The following is an 11,195-nucleotide window of genomic DNA, read 5'->3' as shown; positions in this document are numbered from 1 at the left end:
CAAATATAAGAATTTTAATAGTTAACTCAATCTTAAAATTCACTTAAGGTTAAGAGACCATGATAAGTCAAATAACCATTATAACACCACAAATTAATTATTATTATTTATTAATCATAAAATTTTAAAATTAAAAATAATATTATGCATCATCTAATTATAACAATCATAACATCAAATATTTCAAAGCATGAATGAAAGTTAATTAAAAAAGAATAGAGGTTTTTATCTTTCCTCGACTATCCTCTTCTCGAAATATCGAGAAGCCCAAAAATATGATGTTCTCAAAAGGTAAATAATAATTTAATTTTTATTTTTAATTTATTTTCATACATAAAGATAGAAATATAATATTTATTTATTATGATTCACATATAAAAATAGAATATAAACTATTTAATTTTAAAAATCATAACATTCACTAGAAAATAAATCGATTAATAATTTAATTGATTGATAAAATTAAACTCATCGATGTGATTAATGAAATCAATCCATCATTCCCTTAACCATAATACATAAACAAGAAAAATAATAATTTAAATAAAAAATAAGTAATATATTTTAAAAGAGAGAAATTATGGTGATTACAATACTCGTCTGCTCTTCATTAGTTAATAATTCTCTTTCTGCTGCGATCTCTACTCTTTTCCATTCTTTACGAAAAAGGAAGGAAGATAAAAAGGAAAAAAAAATCTTATCTTTCCTACTGTTGTTGCGTTCACGGACCGACTTTGTGCAGCTCACCCTCCTCCCTTATTGTAGAGTGGAGTATAAATAAATATCCCGCCTCCTGCCCCCATCCACAGGCTCTTTGTTTGTTGGAATCTTTCCGTTCCATTCCTCTTTCGCTCTAGAGTTCTATATCCTGTGAGGGGGGCTTGTTTCTTGGTACAAGGAAGTGTCATGTCTTTCAAAGGATAACAACACCCTTTTTATCTTCTTCTTATTCTGCTACTTCTTCTTCTTTCTTCTTGTGTTGTTAGTCATGAGCTGCGTTCTTCTCTGTCATCGCTGTTGTACACCCACCTAATTTTGGTCACTGATATCTCTCCTACAATCACTGCTTCGTCTTCTAGTTTTGTGAAATAGTGGTCGCATTTAGCGTGATTTTGCACTTGCATTTGCTTCTGCGGTTTCTGAACAGTAGTTAGCCATTCTTTCCAAGTAAAACCCTCTTTTTTTTTTTTTTTTGTACTGAATTTTCTGGGGATACGTATAAAAGGAGTTGAGAATTCGAGTGACATGTAGTCGCTTCAATTCCATTTTCTTTTTCTTTTTTTTTCGATTCTTATCCTCATCAAATCTATTTGTTCCTCGCTTTGCATCAAACTGATTCATACCCGTCGACAAAAGACGATATGGAACTGCGCTGGATCTTTTGCTTCTTTCTTCTGGCATCCTCACTGTATGGTCATGTCTCCGGCAAGGAATGCACCAACATTCCTACTCAATTATCCTCTCACACGGTTCGTGCTCAGCTTATGTCCACCACCAACCAAACTTGGAAGGCGCAGATGCTCTCTTATTACCACCTAAACCCTACCGATGAGTCGGCATGGATGGATTTGCGACCAAGAAAGCTACGGAACAAGGAGGCTCCGATGGAGGAGTTTGACTGGCTGATGCTCTACCGAAGCATGAAGGGTTTCGGTGGGGCTAATATGCGGCAGCAAGGAAGAAATTTCCTTGATGAAGTGTCTCTCCATGATGTCCGCCTCGACCCGGATTCCATGTATGGACGAGCCAAGCAGACTAATCTGGAGTACCTGTTACTTCTTGATGTCGACCGACTGGTTTGGAACTTTAGGCATCAAGCTGGTCTTCCAGCTCCTGGTGAACCTTATGGAGGATGGGAGGGGCCAAATGTGGAGCTTAGAGGTCATTTCGTGGGTTAGTGACTTCTTCTTTTTTTGATTAGGAATTACCCATGCTGACCGCTTGCCTTTTGCGAACTAATAATGTTCTGTTATCATAGTTCACGGATAAACTATTTTGTGCCTGTTTTTCTCATTAATTTGTTTGGGTTAAAGCCATTTGTTTTTCTCATTAACATCTCACATTGATGTTATGTACTCATAAGTAGTTGATGAGTCACTGAAGAGTGCTTCCTTTTGCTATTAATATTTCAGGGGGTAACATACTTGAAAGAATTGTGACCCTTCCCACCTCTAGTTTTCACTTTGGGTTTCTCAAACATCTGCAGTCATTTCCACATTGTTCGTTTCTTTGTGGTGGATTGAATTTTCTCTCGTTGTTCCTCAACTTGAAAGAACTTTTTGGTACTGCCTTATATGTGGTAAAACTAAGATGTTTGTTGAAGATGCCATGCGGCAATCATTGCTTTCTATCCTATGACCTCCCTGTGGCATGTCTTTCGTGGTTGGGCATCAAATTTTCATGAACTCTTCCTTTCTTGTTAATCTCTTCATCAGTCAAGCCTTTTGGTGATACCTTTTCTGTTTCTTTTTAGATTGACATGGTCAGGTTCTGACAGTTCTATTGTATCTCAGACAACAGAAATGATTTTTTTTTTTTAATTTGTACTTGTTGATGCTTAAAGAAACAGAGCATATTTATATCACCTTACTGCTACCACCCAAATGGCATGGTGGTTAAACTATCCGGAAAGCCTCCTTTTGGTTATCATGGCATTATTGTTTAAAGATTTGCCACTGACACATTAGCACAATTATATATGACACTTTATGTGAGATTAGAAATTGGTTCACTAGTGCCATGATTAACTTGAATGGTTTTAATACATCTACCCTAGTAACTTTTTGATTAACTTGAATGGTTTTAATACATCTTCCCTAGTAACTTTTTGTAATCTTTCATGGTGTACATTATACATAGGTTCATTTCGAATATGTTTAGCTCAATACCTAACTTCGAGTATTATTACAAGTAAAAGAGACTTGTAATTGACGTATGTTTTCCTCTATTTATAGTGTATATAAACTTAAATGTAGCTTAAATTTGATTGTTTATCAGACATCATAAGATAGCAAATCAATGTTTTCCAATTATGGTTCATTGTGCATCTAATTTAAAAACTACAAACATGAACCACTCTAGTTATGCATAGTTGTCTTCTATTTAAAAACTACAAACGTGAACCCTGATTGCCATATTTAATATATCTGCAAGTTACGGCCCATTAAGTTGCTATTACATGTTTTGCGTTTCATTTGATTGAGCATTTAAATACAAGGTTATGTGGCGTCAGACACATTGGAGCTATTTATCATGACCTTATCTATCAAGTTACCCTGGCATTGAAGGAACATTCAGATTCCCTACAGTAAGGGATACATGGATTAATTATGGAAAAGTCATGATCATAATCGATTAATCATTTGAAGTTAATCTGACTACTTATTTCTTGTTTCTATCATGGTTGTGTGATTGTTAACCATCATGTTCTCATGTGACCGCACTTGTATGTTAGTTCCTCCTTGCTTCATATTAAGTATATTGTTAAGGATCCTCCACTTGCATTTTCCAAATCACGAGTTTTTCTTTGCTTAGTTCTTATTAGAAAATTTTGGTGAAATTGGTCTGGGGTAGTGAGAAAGGAAACATGACCCTTAGTCTCTCTAATTGTGCTGCCGTTCACTGAGATAACTACCGGAGATAGCTACAGATCTATTAAGGCTATCACACATGTAGCGGAATGACAACTTTTTGTCATTTTTGTTTAAACTGCCCCTGGAAGCTTAGTTGATGATTATGTTGTTGTCATCTCTATTTTGTTGTGTTTGAAATCAGAACAATAGTCTATGGTACTTCTTGTCATGTTGCAGGCCACTACATGAGTGCCTCTGCTCAGATGTGGGCTAGTTCACATAGTCAAACCCTATATGAAAAAATGTCATCAGTAGTTGATGCACTTTATGACTGCCAGAAGAAAGTAGGCACAGGATATCTTTCTGCTTTTCCTCCTGAATTTTTTGATCGCTTTGAAGCCATAAAAAGTGTTTGGGCTCCATACTACACCATTCATAAGGTAATCTATCTTGATACTTGATTACTAAGGAAAGCTACTGTGACATTTATGCCTACGTCTTCATCTTTAAATTTACTCTATAATAACTAATGCTGATTCATGAGCAGATCATGGCTGGCCTTCTTGATCAATATATATTAGCTAGCAATGTCAAAGCATTGCAAATGGTGGTGGGGATGGCTGATTACTTTGGCAACCGTGTTAAGAATGTCATACTCAAATACAGTATAGAAAGACATTGGACGTCCCTCAATGAAGAAACTGGTGGCATGAATGATGTTCTTTACAGGCTGTACAGTATTACGGTAAATTATTCTTTGAACTGCTACATACTTATTCCAGTCATGTAGTCTGAAGTATGGTAATTTCTACACAGCTTTTTCATCTTGATCGATTATACTTGGCTTTTTTACTACTCATTTTACCATTAGCAGACAGCTTGATGGATTATACTTGGTTTTTTTTACCAAAAAACAATACTACATTTTTTTTTTGTTTTCTTTATGTACAAGAAGTTATTCCATTAATTCACATTGTAGGTTTGCTTAAAGCAATAAGAAGTGTACCATTTGTTTGATAATTTGTATGCAATATATCTGAATATATCCAGGTTACTGAAGCAATTTCACTATGCTACAATCTATATCTGGTTATTCAGGCACCCACGTTAACACTTATTCTTCTAAGTTTGTAACTTAATACATGATGAACATGGATTATTTTTAGGAAAAAATCACTTTTTTGTTGTTTTTATAGGCTTATAGTTTCATGCAGTTTACTGGATCTAGGTGGTCTGAACTTACAAGAAATTTAGCTGGAAAGAAGCTCATGTAGAGTGGGGAATAATGGTCGAACTGTTTAAAGCATTAATAAAGATAATTTTAGTACCCATTGCTTCTCTAGCTAGACTGAAGTTTCTAAAGCTTTTAGTTATGTGCTCTTAAGCTACATGGAACCCTTTTTTTCAGTTGATCAAAATCACTATAGAGATGTGACTTTTAGACAAGTCTGTCATTGTCATGTAGGTAAAATTTAATATGAAGTTACAGCTCCCATTTTCTAGTACTTCTACATAATGTCTGGCTCAAAAACAGCTTTATAGAGCAATTGTAGTGACAGCTTCAGAAAAATTTCAATACTGACAATTTGTAATAATAATTTGTTACCTGCATTTAGAGTCAATCTGTGGACATCTAATTTATTTCTGAGGATCTTGGAGAAAAAACTAAATCAAATTCTTGTTTGAAATTAATGCAGAACGATCCAAAGCATGTGGTATTGGCTCATCTTTTTGACAAACCATGTTTTCTTGGTTTGCTTGCAGTGCAGGTAATCATTCTTTACATCTTTTTGCCTCCATATTAGTTTGTGTATCTTCTTTTTGTTTCACTAGCAGTAAACTTGATTCAAATTGAAAACAGGGTTTCAATTTGATTTTTGCCCCAGTTTTTTGTCACATGATATGAGATACATACTCTTTTGAACTCTGCTTGTGTCATGAAAGATTAACATTAATATATAGATATTTTGATAGACTAATAATGCCTTTTCTGATACCTCTGTTATTGAGCTTATATTTATATTTCTTCATAAGTTTCTTTTTTACTGTCTAATATCAATCACCCAAGCCCATAACACTCTATGCCCAACACTAACTGTATATCTACCACTATATTAGTTGCTTCAAATCAACGTATACATTTATTTTGACTTGGAATATGATATTCAAACTATCATATCTGGAACAAGACATTGTATCTTCAGAATTGGATTTGTCACTGTCCTATTTTAAACAGCCTAATCTATAGCATTCTATCTCCAATTCAAACTCATTGTATATCTGTCAGGAGAAGAATATGCTGCAGACAAACTGACACGATAATTTCTTGGAACAATGTGGAACTGTTGCAATCAAGGTTATAAAGATGACATAATGGAAGGATATTTTATTTTTAAAAAAATAAAGGGTGTTTTCAGTCAACAAATTGTAAATAACATGCAAATCGAGAAAAACAAGTGTAAGATTTATGGTAGTCCTTGTAGTGATCTTTTTATACAAAACTTCTCTTCTTCCCTTGTCCAACAAATTCTTCTCTGTTTATACCTTTTCAAATGTCATCAGTAATGCTATAATCTAGATGCCAAAGAATATGACCAGATCCATTCATGAAGGCATCTTATGCAACAGGTCTCAGTTGTGTTAATCACAAAATGTGATGATTAACATACATTAGTTAACCAACAGCAAGTGTTTTATGGTGATGAACAGTAGTTGCAAAGTGCAAAATCCATTGTATAAACAATGATAGTTTCACCATCCTTGTGATCTGTAATGCTAAGGAAGCTAACTCTTTCATACTTCTGATTACAGGCCGATAGCCTTTCTGGTTTCCATTCAAATACACATATCCCAGTTGTTATAGGAGCACAAATGCGATATGAGATCACGGGTGATCCACTTTACAAGGTAAAATTTATAATTGACATTTGAGTATAGACTTTAGTGGTGTGTAGATCATTAATCATTTAATTGATTGACACTTTTCGATTGACATTAGCAACTTATTAGCCGAGCTGAATTATTTCCATGAGTATGTTCTCCACTCTCTTCATTGGAAGAGTAGTATTCTGTCTGTTGCTCTGTACCTGGTTTCAATGACCGTACTATACAGGGTTACTTCTGAGGTTATTGCATTCAAGAAAGCACTTGTTGCTATATTTGGAATTTCACATTCACAGCTGCATGATTAGCACATAATTTTTTTACCTGAATTGCTTACCAGAACTGTAATTTTTGGATGAACCAAACACATCGGGTTAAATGCACTTGTGGAACCATGGATGCAAGGTAATGTTAAATCCATCTGCTTAGCAGTACCCTTTTGGCTGCCTTCAGTTAAAACTTTTAAGCCCATACCAAATAGGTCCTAATCTTGATTATTTACTTGTTGAAGTCCAGACTGGGTCTGACACAACCTGAATGTATTTGATGCAAGATTTATATAATCACTGAGTATGATAATATATATTCTTTAATTTTATGAGAGATACTTGAACCACAGTATTGAAGCCAAATGAGCCATTGATTATTAGTTTAGTCCTACTTCCTGCCCAAACTCCAAGATAGGCCTCTGGCCTAGAAATTGGCCCATCAGTTAAAGGCTTGTTTCAATTTTTAGAAGTGCTTCCATGCAATCCATCCTTTTCTCTTCTGGAAATTTAGATCTCAAAATTTCTCTTAGTATGTTGAATCACCTAGTGATAGACTTGATTAATTTTTTAGGAGATTGGTGCATTCTTTATGGACATCGTGAATTCTTCCCACAGCTATGCAACAGGAGGAACCTCTGTCAGTGAATTCTGGTAATAGAACTAGCAAAAGATTTTGTTCTTGTTTACAACCCTGATGTACATAATATATACTAAATTGTTCATGTGATGATGAATCCTGAAATTTCATGCCAGAAATATTAGCTTTACTGAGTGTTGATGCTTTGTAACGGTTTACAGACTGTTTTTACCTTAATATGCAGGTCTGACCCAAAACGTCTGGCAGATACACTAAGCACAGAAAACGAAGAATCTTGTACAACTTACAACATGCTTAAGGTGTGGCAATCTTGCTTTTGCTAGTACTACCACTAATATGTTTTTCAGAATATACAGTTATTTCTTTTACATTCGAAGTTCTTGCTTGAAATGACAAATACAAAAAGGTTAGGTAGAGGAGTTAGAGTTTACTTTAAGATGTTTAATTCATATAAAATAAATTGTCGGCATATTAAATTTCATCATTTTTCAAAATTTTTTGCATGCCTATCTTGCAGGTATCTCGAAACTTATTTAGATGGACGAAGGAGATGGCTTATGCTGATTATTATGAGAGAACATTGATGAATGGTGTGCTAAGCATTCAAAGAGGAAGGGAGCCTGGGGTGATGATTTACATGCTTCCGCAGGGCCCTGGACAGTCAAAGGCAAGGAGCTACCATGGGTGGGGAACAAAGTTTGATTCATTTTGGTGTTGTTATGGAACAGGTAGTGTAATGTTTCCTCTGGACCTTTCCGATTCCTAAGTTACCAGAAGTGGTATTTCAAGTCTTTGTGCTTTTGTAAATTTCCTAAGTTATCTATTTGGCAGTGACTACACGATCATAAATTCATAAAGTCTGCATTTGCATGTCAGATAGTAGTTTCTGAAAAATCTGAACTTGTCTTAGTTTCAACTGATCTTGCTGTGTATTTGTAATTCATTAGATGTGTATTTGCTTATGATCATCATGATCATTAGATGGCTGCATATGTATTTGCATATGATCATCTCTTTCCCTTTGCAGGAATAGAATCATTTTCAAAACTTGGAGATTCTATTTATTTTGAGGAGAAAGGGACTACACCAAGCCTTTATATAATACAGTATATATCAAGTTCTTTTAATTGGAGGTCTGCAGGGGTTGTACTCAGTCAGAAGACAAAATCTGTTTATTCATTTGACCCTCATCTCCAAATTTCGATAAGAATCTTGACTAACCAGGTACCAATCTTTTTACTGTGGATTATCAATGAGCTTAGCAGTTAAATATAGTCTGCTGAGCATACCCGTAAATGTTATTCTTATTTTTTAAGAATTATGCATTAATCAAGTTTCATGTTGTAAAAGCATTAAGTTTAGACCTTTGCTCATTGGGTTCACTTCCACTGGCAAAGAATATCACAGAAGTTTTTTTAATGCCATGAGAATTAGTTTTTGATTGAGAGACATTATGAGTAACTTAGTTGACTTTTGTCTTACATTTTGTTTCCCACATGCACAGTCAACTAGTCAATCTTCAACTTTGAACCTGCGGATGCCATCTTGGACATCTTTAGATGGTGCAAATGTGACTCTGAATGATCAAAACCTGCCACTTCCATCTCCTGGTATGATATCTGTCCTTGTGTTATCTGAGATAGTCATCGTCATGGCTATTGATGTTTTTGCAAGAATCGATACGGACATTCATTGATAAAATGTAGTATGAAAGAAATTTGGCACCTCTGCTAGCTCTGTCAGTGTAAAAGAGCTTTGTCGTCATGCTTTTCTCGACATTGATATACGATTTTCATTTATGAAAAGGCAGAAGAAGTGTTTTAGATGCAAGCAAAAACGAGACACTTGACTGCATCAAACCTTAGTTTCCAGTGGTTTTATTTCTTTGTATAACAAGTTCAGTAACCAATTGCAAAATAAGTCCAACTTTGCTACCTAATTTGATTTTCTAAATACCTGTCGATTTCTAAAGAAAGAAAAGAAAAACTAGAGATTGTTCTCACTACGTTGGTTGTTGGTTTTGTCATTCAAGCTTGCTAATACTTGTGTGTTTTGGTAGGAAACTTCCTGTGTGTTGCCAGAAATTGGACTTCAAATGACAACTTGACCCTTGCGCTGCCTCTCAAATTAAGGACGGAACCCATAAAAGGTCAGTGAGTATAAATTCCACAGAGTTCATTAGGTGCATTCATTACTCTTTTTTTTTTTTTTGGCTTCGACTGAAATCAAACTGGAAACGGTATACATGACATGACGATCTCACTTTTGATCTTGCTCCATAATTCTGGCAGATGATCGGCCGGAATACGGTTCTCTGCAGGCAGTTCTTTTTGGTCCTTACCTTCTTGCAGGCCTCACCAGTGGAGAGTGGGACATAAAAACATGGAATTCCAGCTCCATCGCGGATTGGATCACTGCGGTTCCAGCCTCGTATAATGGTCAGCTGGTGTCCCTCATCCAGGAGGCCAACGGGAAGATTTTGGTCTTCTCCAACTCGAACGGTTCGATAACGATGGAGGAGTGGCCGGCGGAAGGGACGAATTCAGCCGTCCATGCCACGTTCAGAGTCATCTTCCAAGACTCTAATCGCCCGCATTTCCTAGCTACCAAGAAGATGAAGACGGCGACGGCAACGGCGACGGCTCAGAATGATGCGACATTGGAGCCGTTTGATCTTCCGGGGATGGTGGTGGCGCATCAAGGGCCGAGCAATGGCCTCGCAGTCTCAACTGCTGCTACCGCAGATTCTATATTCAGTGTGGTCCAAGGGTTGGATGGGAGACAGGACACGGTGTCCTTGGAGTCGAGCAGTCAGCGAGGGTGCTTCGTGTCCGGTGGAGTCGATTACTCTGCCGGAACCAAGGTTCGACTCATCTGCTCCTCGAACTCGGACGTGGCGTTCCGGCGGGCGGTCAGTTTCACTCCTGTTTCCGGGTTAAAGCAGTACAATCCCATCAGCTTCGTGGCAAAGGGAGCGAAGCAGAACTTTGTGCTGGAGCCATTGTTGAGCTTGAGAGACGAGACATACACCGTCTACTTCAACGTCGGAGCTTGAAACTCCAAGGCATGTTCAATAAGAAGAGCAACATCAGGGGGTTCATGCTCGTCCTCCATGTACCTCTAATTCGCACCGTTGATAGCGTTATTCTGGACAAAGAGGGGTACCATAAGATCCACTGGAACTAAGCCTAATGTTTTGGAGTCATTATTGGGTTGAAGAATAAGAACAGGAATTGGGAACTCCGACTCCAGCATATCTATCTGGCTAACCTATATTGTGTTCCTGCGGTTGTCGCTAATTATGGATTCAGTAGCTGTTTCGTCACAAATCTCTCTTGGATCCTTTCGTATATATATATATATATATATATATATATATATATATATATATATATATATATATATAATCATGAAATTTTGTAAAAGATTAGGAGCAATATAAAACTAAGTATACATTAAATTTCAGTTTAAAACAGAATCATTTGGAGACTAAATTATTTTTTCAATTCAATTATCAATATACATAGTTAAATAAATAAAAAAAAGGAAAGGATAATTAGGTATCTAAGTGGATTACTTGTCATTAATTGCTATTACTCACGAAACGGAAGCAAATGGGGAATAAAGTGCCCAATAAAACTAAATAAAGATTAAATTATGATACCAAGTGAAGTCAAGATATAATCCCAAACGATAAACAATCAAAAAATGTGACCCATTTGTCCTAAGAGAACTCGATATACATTAATTTTGTTATGCCCAAAGTCATTCTGCTGCCACAATTAGTCCTCTATGAGTTAGGAGAGAAGGTTAAAACAAACTAATCAACCAAGATTTACAACAAATGTGATCATATACTTGATGTATTGCATC

The 11,195-nt window shown here is 36.0% G+C and overlaps 1 protein-coding gene across 1 annotated transcript; it reads left to right on the top strand.

The window, feature by feature from the left end:
* Positions 1 to 797: 797 nt before the first annotated feature.
* Positions 798 to 10,576, top strand: LOC135649654 (uncharacterized). Its single transcript, XM_065168255.1, has 12 exons — positions 798 to 1,893; positions 3,810 to 4,012; positions 4,120 to 4,317; positions 5,270 to 5,341; positions 6,384 to 6,479; positions 7,296 to 7,375; positions 7,546 to 7,621; positions 7,840 to 8,050; positions 8,350 to 8,546; positions 8,827 to 8,932; positions 9,382 to 9,471; positions 9,614 to 10,576. Exons 1-12 carry the CDS (start codon positions 1,362 to 1,364, stop codon positions 10,375 to 10,377), a joined length of 2,625 nt encoding a protein of 874 aa, XP_065024327.1. The 5' UTR covers positions 798 to 1,361; the 3' UTR covers positions 10,378 to 10,576.
* The last annotated feature ends 619 nt before the right edge of the window (positions 10,577 to 11,195 follow it).

This window comes from Musa acuminata, chromosome BXJ3-9 (genome assembly GCF_036884655.1).
Source record: "Musa acuminata AAA Group cultivar baxijiao chromosome BXJ3-9, Cavendish_Baxijiao_AAA, whole genome shotgun sequence".
Lineage (NCBI taxonomy): Eukaryota > Viridiplantae > Streptophyta > Magnoliopsida > Zingiberales > Musaceae > Musa > Musa acuminata.
This window is presented reverse-complemented; position numbering and strand designations above follow the sequence as displayed.

Bases quoted from the DNA above. Each gene is read 5' to 3' on its own strand.
- LOC135649654 (XM_065168255.1), top strand. From the start codon at position 1,362: ATGGAACTGCGCTGGATCTTTTGCTTCTTTCTTCTGGCATCCTCACTG. The intron at 5,342-6,383 runs GTAATCATTCTT...TTCTGATTACAG, and splicing joins TTGGTTTGCTTGCAGTGCAG to GCCGATAGCCTTTCTGGTTT. The intron at 6,480-7,295 runs GTAAAATTTATA...TTAATTTTTTAG, and splicing joins CGGGTGATCCACTTTACAAG to GAGATTGGTGCATTCTTTAT.